Source organism: Branchiostoma floridae, chromosome 15 (genome assembly GCF_000003815.2).
Source record: "Branchiostoma floridae strain S238N-H82 chromosome 15, Bfl_VNyyK, whole genome shotgun sequence".
Classification (NCBI taxonomy): Eukaryota; Metazoa; Chordata; class Leptocardii; order Amphioxiformes; family Branchiostomatidae; genus Branchiostoma; species Branchiostoma floridae.
In genome coordinates, this window is record NC_049993.1 from 7,343,396 (window position 1) to 7,359,088 (window position 15,693).

Consider the following 15,693-nt stretch of genomic DNA (forward strand, 5'->3'; position numbering starts at 1 on the left):
TGTATCTGTTAAAAGATTCAAGTTGCTTTTAGGGGTGTAATTATGCAAATGCACCTTGTCAGCTTTACATATTCTTGTAAAAAGTTCAGGAACTTAACTCTAACTATCAGATCGTCTGCACTTTTTCTGTGACTCACATTATCAGATTCAAAGGTTGTGCCCCTTGCACCACAAATGAGAAACCAATGTTAAGGGGTAGTAAACTCAAATTGTAGAGGGATTTGCCTTTAATTGTTTACCTGGATGTCTAACCATCATAAACATAGGTGATAGACATCCTTTCTAGTGATATCGTAATACTATAGATGTCAATAGAGAACAACTGAGAAAATAACAACGGAAATATGATTGACCTAAGTGTTGTCAAGCTTGTTTAGATAGATCTTTAGAAGTTTACTTTCACAAAAATGACAAAATGATTTCATATTCAACAAAAATGAACTGGTGACATGTCAGAAATCGAACAAATGTTGGCTTTGAAAATCCAGTCCAGCTGTAACATGTCAGCCTTTCTCCCTGCTGACCCACCACTGGCCTGGTCCCAAGAAACTACTTAACTCACCACTGGCTGTCACTTAGGATTGTTGGTGTGGGCACCATTGCCTAGTCAACCTGACAAACATCAGGCTGGATACATGTTCATATAGGGGCCTTTCTCGACCATGTCATCAATCTATGGAACACCCAAACATCAAATCTCCGTCCGGTCTTTTAAACTTTAAAAAAGCAATCCACTATTGGTTTACACGTTACGTTAATAGTTTTGCTAGTTTTCTATCTGACAGTATATATCATATGCTATGATGCTATGATCATGTTATATGTTTCTTTTAATCTTGCAATCTTTGTGTCTGTATGTCTACTGTATATTGTTCAAACTCTTAGCCCTGATACTGCTAAAGGATATCATAATAACCCAAATACAAGAATAACTACAAATCTGTCTGGAGTTTGCTTAGGTCAAAACATGGCTACTTCTCCTCAGTTTGGGACTTTAAAAGTGAGACTATTCTACACAAAGTAGGGGGGGAAAGTGTGGTACTATCACCAAGATGTTTGCCAATCCCTGTTGGTGGGTGAGACTGGCACTGTACTAGTTCCATCCCCATCCATGGGTTATCTCTTACTCACCTAAGCTGGCTTTTTTCTCCACATAAGTGATGATATCCTTGGCATATTTGGACCAGGCTTTGCAGCGCTGAAGGGCGAGGTCCACCCCTGACTCCAGCCTCAGGAGGGTGTTGTCAATCTCCTCTGCAGGTAACGCCCCTACACAGGACAAAACATCACGGGTCAACAGATAAATTACAAGATCTAACAGCTTTAAGGATTGCTAGTGAATGTGCTAATCATTACAGTAACTGTATAAGTGCATGTACTACATCTACAGTCAAATCTTTAAGAGAGACCACCCCTACTGAAAGACCACCTGGCCAATGTGTCCACTTTTTGGAGAACATTTTACATTTTTTTTTCAATCAAAACAAGCATTTATCCTACCAATAGTGACCACTTGCCTAGCCTGGATTCCAGACTGTTTCAAGGGCATACACAAGCCAACTTCTTGGCTCTATGGCCCACATGCCCCCAAAGAAATTATTTTATTAGTCTTTTAGTGGTCTTCTTGGGCAGCTTTGACAGCTCCTTCATGAATCATTTAGTCTTACTGTTACAATGTACATGTCATCGTCAAAAACTTCAAAACTCAATTGCAATGGAGAAAAGAGCAACTGGACAACATCTTATCTTTTAAGATTTGTCAATTAGTTGATATTTACACCTTTCTTCAATGCTGACGAAGTGAAACAAAACAAAAGGGTCTTTGACGAAGTATTTCAGTGCTTCAGGCTAAAAACTTTTCCACAGACCACACAGTTGCCACAAATATGGGACTGACGTAACATGTAACATTCTTCCCCGGTCAGCATGCAGTTCAGTCATGTGCTTACAATACTGTATTGTATCCATGCAACAGGTTAGATGGCACACAGTTCATAACATACCATAGATCATTACATGCAAAAGAATTACCTGCCATTGACTTTAAATCTGCACTTTAAGATCATCACTATCTGAGTGTCCAGAATTTGGGATATTGTGTACACATTCTGCTATCTATTTTGAAATGAGAGATTTACAAGCAACCAGAAGGTTCTGTTGTACGGAGATTGAGCTAGATTTAACAGACATGTCAGAGCCTTGGAATTCTGAATACCCTTCTTACTACTAGTATGTGTCTAAACCTTTGTTGTTGAAATCAGCCTGCAGGTCACTTTTTCTTGAGGTCATGTGGGATGATACCTTTACGGTCAGATAAAATAGATAACTGATTATCTGTAGGACTTGCATCATGACATGATGATAGGAATTTGAAATTCAACAGTTGGTGATTGTTGTGGAACCTGACAGCTAGATTAAAGACCCTCCATACAATGCAAGCATAGATTTCCTGGAGCACTTGTAATTCTGGACCAGGTTTGCTTCTTAGTACAGTTATGCCTGCCTCAGTTGTAAGTCTAAATAATACCTTCTGTGTTTACACATCACCAGAGCACATACCTCGGGCAATGTCAACGGAATACTTCTTCTCAACCATGTCAAGATTTTTCTGTTACTAATTACACACTTTTCCATAATCACTTATGTTTCAAAGATATTGCCTATATGATTAACTAACCAGATTAACAAGTGTTTACATGCCTGTAATGATTACATTTTCCTTTCCACAATGTGTTCCTGTATGTTAATGTGTTACCCTTATCAGTACTACTTTTCTACTATAAACCTTCACTGTACATTTGTAATATGTTTGAACACAGACATTTTACTACACCTAGGGTGGACTAGGTTAGGACTCAGTAGGAGTATGAATGGGCTTTTTACAATGCTGTACTGTTCACATTAATACTACTGCAGTAATAGTTAAAGGTATATCAGCCCCCCTTCCCCCTCACCTCCCCCTACCCCCTACTCCACACACACACGCACACACACACGCACACCCACACCCACACCCACACCCACACCCACACGCACGCACACACACACACACACACACACACACACACACACTCACACACAAACACTATCCTTGTCCAGCCTGTGGCAGTAGATTACTAATTGCTGCTCACCTGTGTCAGGTGTGTGTTCTTGACTGGGATGTCTGCTGTGGGAGTTCTCCTGGATTGCACCTGCTGAAGACAGGTTTTCGTGCGACTGTCAGGAAAAACAAAAACTCATTAGAATGGAAAAATATTCAAAATTACACATGACTTTGACTCATAAAATTTTTTCCTCATAGAAACATTGTATTCATTTTAACTGAGAAAATACTGTCAGGACTTGGTGCAGGCACTAGGCATATTTCAGGCAAGTGGAAGGACAATAAAGTTTGGCATCATTTTCTTCACTTCCTTTTTCAAATCCTTTTTTTTGTTTGTACATCATTGATATATCTTTTGTCAAACCTAAAAGCATCATAACCTGGTCTAAAACTGAAAGTAACAACGATCAAGTCCTACTTGTACCATGAAGACTGAACACTTGCTGGGTGACAAGGTGAGATGTGTGTACGTGTGCAACAACAGGTGCATGTGATGTCATGCTCATTCCTTTGCGCTAGCCCCTTTGTGCACATCTTACAAGTCTAACTAATAAACAAGTTTCAAGTCGATCTAAAGCTTAAGAATCACACATCCAACACAACTTCTACAGGAAAGGTATTATAATATATCATTTTGCAACAATATTTCTTTAAACAATACATTCAATGGGAAACACTGACAAATGCAATAGCAAGACATGCAAGGTAAGCATAAGGAAATGTGGCGCATGTTCAGAACCATCAATGGATGAAACTACATAGAAGACTTACCTTAAGAGCATTCCGTAAAGTGTGTTGTTGAAAGAGATACCTACTTCTTGCCATATTGTTCATGGCAGAAATTGATAATTTTGAGTGACGAGTTTTACACCACATTTTCAAAAATCGGTTGAACTTTTGAACAGTTGAACATGTCTTAAAGTTCTGAGGAGGAAGTTTGCCAATCCTGTGGTGGCAATATTGCGGATGTTTACCACTTTGTCATTGGTGACCCGGTGGAGGGGAGGGTCATCCCACTTGTCATGGGAGGTTGAGAAGGGAAGCAGGGTTTGAAAAGTTTTCTAGAGTTCACTTGTCCAATCGGACAAGTACACAAAGAAAATCATGTGCCCGACCCAACTTTTTACTTGTCTGAAATTTAAATGACATTTTCTATGTATTTTCACTTCCAGCAATAGAATGTTTTTTTATTATAGGCTTCATTTTTCTGTGTTGACCAATTCTTGATGCCATGACTGTGAAAAGAAAATAGTATCAAAATCTTACTCATGGAAAAATCGTACATGTGGTCTGACATGCGTTTGCCCGATCATCACTTTCACTGGCCTGGGACAGGGTTGGACAAGTCCACTAGCCCTACATGTATTGTCCCGGGCAAGTAAAAATGCCAATCGGGCAAGTGCATGTCCTACCCCACTTGCCCGACTGGGCAAGTTAGATTTTTCCATTGAGTTAGATTTTTATATACTTGCTACTTTTCACAGTCAGGCATCAAACATTGGTCAACACAGAAAAATAGAGCCAATAACAAGAATTCCATTGATGGAAGTGAAAATACATCAAAAAATTGAATTACATTTCGGGCAAGGGAAAAGTTGGTTCGGGCAAGTAAATTTTTTATGTACTTGCCCGATAGGACAAGTGAATTTTAGAAAACTTGTCCAACCCTGTGGGACAATCGGACTACCGTATATTCTCGATTTAAGTACGCACCCCAATTAAAGTACGCACCCCCGATTTAGGGCAAGTCTCAGACAAATTTGCCTCACTGAAACGTAAAATGGAAAAACCTGAATAAAGTACGCACCCCTTCTCCAGCGATCTTGAACACCTTTTGCACCAGACAAATTCTAAATTAATAGTGTTTAATCTCTTTTCTGATGGTAATTTTGCCTAAATCAAGGACTTCTGAATTTATGAAAACGCTATGTTTTCTCCGCCGGCAAATCCGTCTCTGCAAACTTGTAAATCGGCTATGGCATGTCAAACAAAGTTCTCAAATTTGGCACTGCAACACCTGATTTACAGTTCATTTGAACATGAAAACATCCTGAATAGTTTTCCATCCTTCCCAAAACTGGTCTTGATCTTGATCCACTTCAAAGAAAACGATGTTTTGTGCTTTCCGACCGTCTTTTGTGAAGAAATTGCCGCCGAAATGCTTCTGGAGACGTCGACTGCTGCATGTGATGTTCCATTCGTAGCATGGGTAACCATGCTGTTTGTTGACAAAAAACACTAATGCCTTATAGTTTTCAAATTGATAAACGTACAATCAACTTATTGTCAACGTTTATCACCTTTATTCAAACGACAAATATAACAAAAAAAATTCGACGGTTTACGGAAGAAATAATCACCCCTCAGAAAAGTTCTACCCATACAATAGTAGTCTGTCCCAATGACCCCAATAACCCCAGCGCCATCTTGGAATAGATCCACCGTCACGCGCTCACGTAAACAATCCATTTTATACGCCTATTATCATCTAAAATCGATGTCTCCATGGCTTAAAAATGACATGGTCATTTTCGGCAGGGATCCAGTGCCATGTGGCATTGTAAATCGAGCTGGTTCCTGCAGTTGTTCCTGTTGTTTTCAGTTGTTGTTTTCAGGCAAGAATGGTGCCTTTACGGGCCATGTGTGCTGTGTGTTACGCGAATTTCAGCTCCTTTTCCCATTTTGTCCGGAAGCCAACCTCAAATAAAGTACGCACCCCGACTTTGGCAATGACTTGGGACACTTTTTGAATTTTGAAAAGTTTAAAAAGTGCGTACTTTAATCGAGAATATACGGTAGTATTGAACCCTGGGAAGGACTCACCCTTGTTTTGCCGGACTGTGGGGCGGTGGGTGTGGTGGTCTGCTCCACATCCCCCATCAGGTACTCCGACACACTGGAACACACAAGCAAGTCAAAGTTGATGTAAAATCATTTTCTGCTTTTACTTTCTCCAACGTTTCATAGCGAACAGACACAGTACGTCAACTGGCAGCCAAATTTCTATAAACTTATCAGTCATTTGTACTATCTCTGAATGATATACTTGAAAATATCTTTTAAAAGTATATGCAAAAAATTCAGGCACCCTATAGAGACAATGGCACAGCCATAAGATTAAGAAGAAGCACAAGATACATATCAAATGTACTCCCATATGTATATGGTGTCTCTGATCAGATATCAGAACACTGATAGAAGCATCCTCCTCTTTTCCCAAAGGGACATTAGTACTTAGATATCACTGCTTTTTGCTACTAATTGTTTATACAGGCAAATACCCATGATAAAGATAAAACATATCAAAGAGCTACACTTTACATATCTATCTCTTTAAAGGTTTAAGTTGGCATTCAGAAATAGCAACCACAAATTTGTAATTCCACTGCAATACAGTTCACTGAAAATGTAATGTGTTCTCACCACATGTACATTTTCAGACTGCTTATGCCAGTGAAAAAATGAATAATTTTAACATTTAAGTATAAAAGTGGCTGACAAATGCGCAGAAGTGTATAAACCTTCCCATCTTTTTTTAAAGCAAATCGGTAGCACTAAAAATAAAATGACTTAGGGTAGAGCTACTTGTTTACTTAGCTTATCCTACCATGGTAAACTGGGTATAATTTGATTATGGCTTCTGTGTCAACTATGCCACCCAGGTATTTCTGGGTGGTAAGTTCTCAGTAAATCTAGGGAACACAAGGTAGATCTTTCGAATCCTTGGAAATCTACTGACAGAGTATGACACAATAATTAGAGGTAAATATATCTGACTTCTTAATTAACAACATTTCCCTTCCATATTATGTTATCTTTATTTCTGTCATTACTTTTTCAAAGTGATTGAGACTTTTTTATCTTGAAGTTGACTGAATTTTTTAAATTCCTCACTGTGAGTGAGTAACAGCCAGACCAGGTCTACCCTACAATACAAATTTTGGAATTCAATGCATGAATATCTAGTTTGAACTATTGTACACATTAGCTAGATAGGTTAGCAGGCATCACTGGCTGCCATCAAGAACTATAGAACAACGGTTACATTATGGGTAAGCCTGGAATGTTGCAGTCATGCAGACATATATGAGTCTGGTAAAATTTTGAGCAGGACTTCCTTTTAAAAAAGTCAAATTGATGATTTCAAAAACATGAAACCTATAATCAATACTGATTTTCCAAACCTGTTTAAGTAAAGGTAAGAGTGACCACTGAAAGGCCCGTTTTCTGGGCTACATGTGTGACATTTAGGGCAACCCATATCGTAATCATATTTGGCATTTGACATCCCATTACTATGGTATCAAAATGGCATCAAGTATCACCCCCCATACAGATGGCCCCATAATGTCACCAGACCTTGACCTTGCATACTGTCTTTCGTAAACATTTGCCAGAAGAAAAATAACAGTCAACATTCCTCTAATACCAATCCAGAAATTCATATATGTAATTATGTTGATTATGAACTGGTTATGGATAAGGAATCATTGATTGATGACTTTATTTTTGTATCATATTTTTGTACATACAGCTTATCTGCCGTGCTAATATGGTAGCATATGACATCAATTTAAGTAATGAAATCTGTACCATTGAAATTGAAGAGGTATAAACAAAAATATGATAATAATTGTACTGTCATATCGTGACTTATAGTATAAAAGGGAGGATCTCTAATATGCACATAATTGAAAAAGGGTGATTAGACAAACCGGTAATCAAATATTACAAACTTAGCTGGGCTAAGTATAGATTTCTATAAAGACAAAAATGGCACATGATTGTGTTCTCTCATATCATATGAATATGAGTGTAACAGTATTACATTGTACAGGCTTTTCTCGGGTAAAAGTGCCTGTGCAACTATTTACAAAGCCAAAGGGCAGACAATGAAAGAAACTTGTAGATTTGTACTCACAGTTCACAGAAAAGGAAACAGTATTATGTAGCTTAAGCGTGAACAAACATAGTGTAACACATACCTAAAGAGGTGCCAGGAACGAAACGTCATTCTGCTTGAGCTACACATTTAGAGGAAGTTCGCGCTAACCCGGGAACAAATCTTCTGTCAATGAGTAGGTGCTTTCGGTGGAGGCAACCAAAATATGGCAGCGCAGTCGCCATATTTCAAATACATGGCATGGCAGGCTTTATCAAGACTGGGCTCTGTGACAGAGGGCTTACATGGGGTCTCCCAAAACTCGACATCTTTGGTGGTGCAGATTTTAGTTGTCATTACATGATGTACGACCGTGGCTAATATATCTGATAGATGGCAGCACATGGCTGAATTGTTAACTTCTTTTTGAACTTAAGATGGATAACTGCAGGATTCTACTTTCAAACAATTGTTGCAGGTCAACTAAGTAAACATTTAACTTAATATTACCAGTCTTGAAACACAGCCAAGGTACAACAAGTGTATAAACTATAGCAGCCTTATTCATACAACTTTGTAAAATGCAAATAATTGTACCATTACTAGTATTAGACTTTTTCGTGAACTTGATCTAAAGTTTTCCTGTTTCTACAAATGTGACAATGTGGAGTTCGAGACACCTGGTAACATCATAATACTCCCTGTAGGAACCAAGAAGACCCCTCACTCCCCCCAAACATTCTCCAGATTTTTCTGCAGGTTGGGTTTTGTTACAAAAACAGAGGGATTCTCAGAGCCTGCCAACTTGGAGAGAGCACGTGTGAAGGACACGGCTAGGACTCTTCATGATCTGTTGTCTACATGTACAATTTCCTTTGGGATGAGTATCATACATGTGTAAGTCTACAGTATTAGGTCTAGATGTCAAGGCTGTCTCCAGCTTTAACTGTTTTTCCATCCCACTCATTGAATGATTGAGAGCCCAAGTTGCTCATTTTCTTTGCTAAGTCTACCTTATGCTTTCGTCAATGTCATGTCACTAAGTTAAGATTTTTAGGACAAACAGGGTGGCATTCTGTCCAACTAGCAAACATCTGTCCCAGGAAGGAGGGATGGGTCATGGAGACAATCCTGGTTTAAATACAGCTTAAGAATACTCTTGGGGAAGGGGAAGAGCTGAGAAAAATTTCTGATATGAAGCGGGAATTCAAATCAATTAACACATTATGAGATGGTATTGACAATGTTAAGGGGAAGAACCAATATTGGAAAGATTCTTCATTGGAAACAATGAAGTTACTTGCTACTAATTAAAGAAAGACAACAAGCTGGACAGGATGAAAAGATTGAGGTGTCTAGTTTTCTAATGATCAGCCTAGGTACAATCTGATTTCTACCAGGCTCTCACATTTGTGTAAGGAACCTTGGTGGAAATTGGATGGTAACCAGGCTATTTCATGATTTCACCTGGTGTTCAAATCCTTTATGATTCTGCCATCTTTATCAGTCCAACAAAGTATCAATTGACTAGGGAGCTTGTTGAACATGTAAAAGACAGATAGAGAGAGTTGTTGAAAAAAAACTAGCAGACCAACCTGCTGCTGAAGGCCAAGGCCAGCTGATCGATGGCGTCGTAGAAGTCAGAAGGCACTTCTCTCTCCTCCTCATAGTTGTAGCCTGGAGAAACAAACAACAAAAGATCTTGTTAAGTCAAGTTTTCAAGACGCTGCCACAAAGAAGGAAGTCCTTTCCTCAAGTACATTGTACATAGTCTTTGAAAACGTAACAAGACATTTGCTGTGACAATTTGTGCCATATCAAACTTTGAAAGGGATGCCTATAAAAGTGTTTCCTCAGATTGCCTTCACGCTAACTGACGCCATCTTGAGAATCGTGTCTGAAGCCTTGATCCACCTCACCCACTGACATTTCGGAAGAACTGAAAACATCCATGGAATAGGAACAGAACTGGTGACATGAGCCAGACCATGTGCTGGTTTCTATATAGTATAAGTTCTTTAAAGTAGCCTATATTATAGCCTATATATATGTACAAAACCCAGCCATCTACTGAAATTATGTTGAGGGAAAGATTAAATTTCCTTTGAAAAATCTTTTATTACTACATAGTCGAAACTGCAACTTGGCAAACTGTTTCTGAACTGTATCTGTCAGCACAGCAAGGACAATCTATAACCCTAAGTGAATTCATATTGCCCTTGGACACTTATCACAAGTTAAGACAATAATTATTGCATGACGTTGTGGAGATATGGTGAATTATGTCATTGTCCCTTGAAAAAAAATATGGAAGATTCAGATGTTGTAATGTATAGCTCTGAATGGGCACCCTGAAGCATGATCTTTCTTTGTGTGACTCTATTGTGAATATTGATTAGCATAACTTTCTTCTCAGATGTCTAATAGAAACCAATCAAAGTCACCCCAAGTGTAATATTTGTAATATATTTCAATTGTTGCCAAACAATGATGAATTCTTACAAATATTCATAATTTTGAAAAAGGCAAATATAGGTGTGCTATGTTTTAGAAATTGTTCTCATAATTTGCAAGCATTCCTAAAGTTGCGATCAATTTTTAAATCAAATTTCAAATATCAAAACATTTGTTTGAGGTGCAGGACAACACTTTGTATGACTTTGTATGACTTTGATGAAGGAACAACACACTTCTCAAACCTATAGTCAGGCCACAAGTTAACCTTGACTTTACCAAATTACCGGAAAATTGCCAGTTTAGATTATAACTCTGCCTCTTTCCACATAGCCCATTACCTAATTAACTCTTATCAAATCAGCCTTGGTACAGACAAACGGCCTTGCCTGTTACCAGCAAAGCTGGAAAAGGCATCTGTAATTTCTCAAGGGCCGCCATGGCCAGTGTTGAGAGGTGGTTCAAGTGCCTGATCAAACACTTGACGGTTATGACAAACAGCATGAAACAGATTTGCTTCCATATATGGCATGTTTTGCTGGTAATTGGATCTCCTTGTCATGACATAACGAATGGGGACGGTTTTCAGACTTGATGTCTGCTATGCTCAGAATGAAGTAAAACATTTTAAATACGGTAAAGTCATTTTCTTAGTAGATGTAATTTAGTCATTTACAGGTTTGACATGGATGACTCTGTCACAGTGGTGAATGGTGATCCAAATGCAGCTCATGAGAGAAGCTATTTCAAAAATGCCTGATCACAAAAAAAAGCACAGACTTTTCTGTCCACCTGTTAGCACAACACAATCTTCTTGATGCCATGGAAACAGTCTTTCCTTGGCCTACCTTCGCATCCATCATTCAGTGTGTCTTGGTGGGAGAAAACTTTACTGCTCGGGACAGAGGTGAACCACATTGTCCTCTTGACTGGTAAAAATCAAAACTTCCTGATATTACATTTTCACCAACTCATTAACAATGCCACAAAAGTTAGTCAAGTTTCGAGCTTGGTCAACAGATACTCACTTTGTGGTACGAAACCTAGTAGGCTAGTAGTAATAGATTTTTGCACATGTTTGCACTAAAATCTTTACTCTTATTATCTTATGACATCAGAAGAGAAAGAACCATATGTCCTTTCCTGAGAAGTGTACAATGAAGATATGAACTTCAAGCATGACAGAAGTTGTACTTGACCTTGTTTGGATCTGTGGGAGGGTGAAAAGAATGTCACTGCCAACTGACTAAGTCAACCGAATTAAATGCTGAATAACACATGTCCTTGTTGACATGTAGTTTTAGAAGAAGAATGCAAAACAAAGGCTTGGATTTCCATATAGAAAGGGATTAGCAAGTCTCTGGTCCAACTCAGGTGGACAGCCCTCTGTTTGTAGTCACTTCTGCATAGTCTTGTCACTCTTGTGGGAGGGAATGACCTTACATTGGTGCATGGGCTATTTAAATCACACCTGTTCTTAATTGTGTCTTGCACAGTTTAAGGACACAGACTGACAGAGATCTCTTGGTTCAAGGAACTTACAGAAGAAAAAAAAAACTTTGTAGAACACCTGGTTTTAATCTGGCAATTCAGGGAAACAAATTTTACTAACTGTGCCCTTGAAACTTCAGTTGGAACTTGAATTAAAATGATAGAATATTTCATAACACAAGTAAGTTCACCAACAAGTTGCCTTTCCATACAGCATAAGGTTACTCTATTATGATTTTTGTTGTAACTGAAAACTCTACTTCTTTTTCAATGTAAAGGTGGTTTGGAAGAAGATGAATAACAAATAAAGTAACTGACAATAATTCAAATTTCATAATGACCTCAATGAAAAGTAAGGACAAATGCAAAATGCACATTTCAACTAGAACAGACCTACCGCATAGAAACAGATAATTTACGAAGTAGAGCAATAGTCATAATGTAGACAGATGCACTTCCCTTGTTTAAACCAGTGTTGGGAAACCTTGGTAACAGTCCTGTCCAAAACACTTACCTTTTCCGTTTGAAACATGTGAAAATAGCACACCTGTATCACTGTACTGAGTCTAATAGCAGGTGCAAAGGCCAACAGGTGCTACAATTATGCTAATGAGGTGTGAAGTAGGTGGAGCAAACAGCCACAATTACCTTGCGGTCCTTCCTTTAATGACAGTAAGCAGGAGGGAAAAGATGAAAGCAAGACCTTCATGATTAGTGTAATATATGACTTAACAAGGGATATTGGTTTAATGACAGTGAAAAGAGGGGACCTTCTGAGCATGAATAATTTACTTGCCTAGTAAAAGAAAGTGCTGTTGATTTACTCTCATGATAAGATGTTTTTTGGGACAGCACTCCTTGTTCTGGTGATACTTTTCCATACATTTTGTAGAGACATGACTATGATGAGATCATAGTAAATTTGAAAATTGTTTTTTTTTTTTGATAACAATTTTTCCTTAGCTCTCTTTTCCTTGGTGTTCTTCCACTTCTAAAAGTAAATGGTCCCCAGAGTCAGAAACAAAAGTGAAGAAGAGTGTTATCAACTTTGCAGTGTGAAACTTTCTTAATCTTATACCATTCATTCTGTTTAGCACAGAAGTGGCTATTCCAAAACCTTCTATGAGGGGTGAAAGCAAACATTTTAGGGGACACCTATTAAAAAATGTTATTTCTGGGGATAGAAGTCAGATGTGTATACTATGGCCCCCTCTGAGTGGAGGAATGTTGGAGGTACAGACAGGTCACACCTATGCACTAAGTACAGTAACATTGGTAAAGAAGATCGAGCTACAAGCTTCGTGGTTGAGACAAAGCGTAAAGCTTGACAAGAAACTCTTGAACCCAGGACACATCAAAATCAAATCAACTCAACTCACATACAGTGTACTTCCATTACACGGCAATATCGCTCACTCTGAGTAGGCAATACTTCAAACAGCATGTATATCTTTTGAACAAAGTCTTCTTCGTAACACAACCTTCTTTAATTCTTCAGTAAACGTTTTGAAAAACCATCTGTCATCTTCATCAATACAAAATCATTAAGGAGACAAATTGTCTGATTTTGTACTGATGAAGACGACAGATGGTCATTGATACTATCAGTGCTATATGAACTAGACAGAGTCAGTGCAATCCAAACTTAACATATTGTGTTGTGACGTAATTACTTGACATTGGAATGCTCTCGAACGTGATACGTTAAACATCCTGCAAGCACTGATAGTATTCGTCTCATTCTGTACTGATAATGGCAACAGATGGTCGTCGAAATGTTTACTGAAGAAATTAAAGTTGAAGAATTAAAGAAGGTTGTGGAATAAAGAAGACTTTGTTCAATTGATCTACCAACCTGATGAAACTATTTACAGAAGCATACATCTTGTCATTACATATAAATTATAATAATAATCCTTTCTCAATCAGCAAAGCATATAAACCTGCTCATAAATACATATTCATAACATCAAAAACACAATATATGGAGTAAGTTAAATTGCAGTTACTGGTGATGATTTATCAAGAATGTCTGCATACAGAAGTTAAAAGCTACATGTAGCTGATTTCAGTTGCCATTTCCACAGTAAAAATACCATTTTGAATACAGGTTAACCCCAAACTATGCCCAAACTATGGCTAGGTAGAACTAATGAGTGGGACTAGTGTTCTGATTCTAATTGTTTATTATAATAGAGGGCTTGACCCCCCTCCTCGCAGAAGTGGGCACACCTGTTGTCAACAAGTTTCACCTGTCCATCTTCACACCTACCCTACTTCAGGTTCCTAACAAAGAACAATCAAATTCCTACAGTTTCCCCTTTGAAAGAAGTAAATAGATTTAAAATTTTCATATTGATTGCTCTATACTGATTTTTTCTCAAATTGTTGTCAAAGTGCATGCAATGATGATCATTGTAGTGCTGCCTTACGTAAAATCAATACAATTCAGCCCCTGTTGTCAGGGCTGCAAAGTTGATTGGAAATAAAAGTTTCAAAAAGTTTCAAAGGCCTTCAACCTGTATATATCTGTAAATTCAAAATGTAGTTACTATATCTACAGTCTGGCATCCATCCTTCTTTTAGCTCCAGTCTGTTGGCCCTACCCTCAGGATGGATACCAGACTTGTAACGCTAGTTCACCTTTATCCATTGGGTAACCTATATCCGTTGCTTTTTAAAAACAGGGTCATCTGAGATATCACACCGACGGACTTTGGTTTAAAATTGCAATATTTTCAATATATTGCAGCTTAAAATTACCATCCATCGGCTTGATCATCAACTTGATGTTCCTAAATACCCTGTTTTAAAAACAACGGATATAGGTTACCACGCGGATAAAGGTGAACTAGCGTTACATACCAGCATTTTTAACTGGTTGGCAAAAACTTGTTTGTGAAAGGGGTACTATAGAACTGTCTGTCCTATGCCACACTTTTGTACATTGTTGAGCAAGAACTCAACAAATGGATATACACCTGAATGACCAGCCTCTCAGAGTCTCATAAAATTCAAGAAAAATGTTCTAAGAAATTCCACCGTCCAAAGACATAGTCTCATTCCATACTACATAGTTCCTAGTACAGAAGATCAGTTCCCTCTAGTTAGTAAATTAACATTGGTTGCCACATGTTATAACTTACATAAATGTTGGGCAATAAATCAAGAACTGTTTTATTGTTATCATATCAAGTTTGCATGCTCCTTGGTAACACATCCTTGACATCAGGAAGTGCTATCTAGATTTTCTATAATAAGTATAAACAAGAATCTGACCTTTAATCTTGCTGATGAGAGTGCCTGCTGCAGTGAGGATCTCGGTGGAGTGGAGAGGGGGATACTTCCCCAGCACACTCTTCAGGATGCACAGGACCTCCCCGAGTCTCTCGTGTGCCGCCACTCGTCGTGTGTCGCACTTTTCTGGAAAACACAAAGGAACAAAAAACATAAATTGTCATGTTTTCAAACTTTAAAAAAAAAACACAAGGTGATTTTTCATCATTAATCGATCAACTGAGGTTATGATGAGATGAGCAACAAGCCAGGAAACTTCTTTTAGAACAGTAGTTGCACCTGTATTCTTGTTTGACTCGTCAGCATGAGAACAAATAAGCATGAGCAAAAACTTGAGAACAAATAAATGACCCATCATCATAAAATACACTAGCAACAACCACGCAATGACCAATGACCAAACATGACCAATAAATCCCTTTCCTACAGCAATCTTTCTTCCCTTTTTTCACCCACCCATCCCACT

The 15,693-nt window shown here is 38.2% G+C and overlaps 1 protein-coding gene across 10 annotated transcripts in view; it reads right to left on the bottom strand.

Moving 5' to 3' along the window:
• LOC118432010 (rho GTPase-activating protein 45-like) overlaps positions 1-15,693 on the bottom strand; it is a 53,386-nt gene that overhangs the window by 17,488 nt on the left and 20,205 nt on the right. For 9 of the 10 annotated variants that reach the window (XM_035843477.1, XM_035843478.1, XM_035843475.1 and 6 more), the window contains 5 exons: positions 15,210-15,353; positions 9,581-9,662; positions 5,927-5,999; positions 3,132-3,216; positions 1,132-1,269 (listed from right to left, as the gene is read on the bottom strand). In XM_035843477.1, coding sequence (XP_035699370.1) covers positions 1,132-1,269; positions 3,132-3,216; positions 5,927-5,999; positions 9,581-9,662; positions 15,210-15,353 — 522 coding nt within the window. Of the gene's footprint in view, positions 1-1,131; positions 1,270-3,131; positions 3,217-5,926; positions 6,000-8,088; positions 8,340-9,580; positions 9,663-15,209; positions 15,354-15,693 lie in introns of those variants that run through there. The other variant, XM_035843484.1, reaches the window with a different exon arrangement.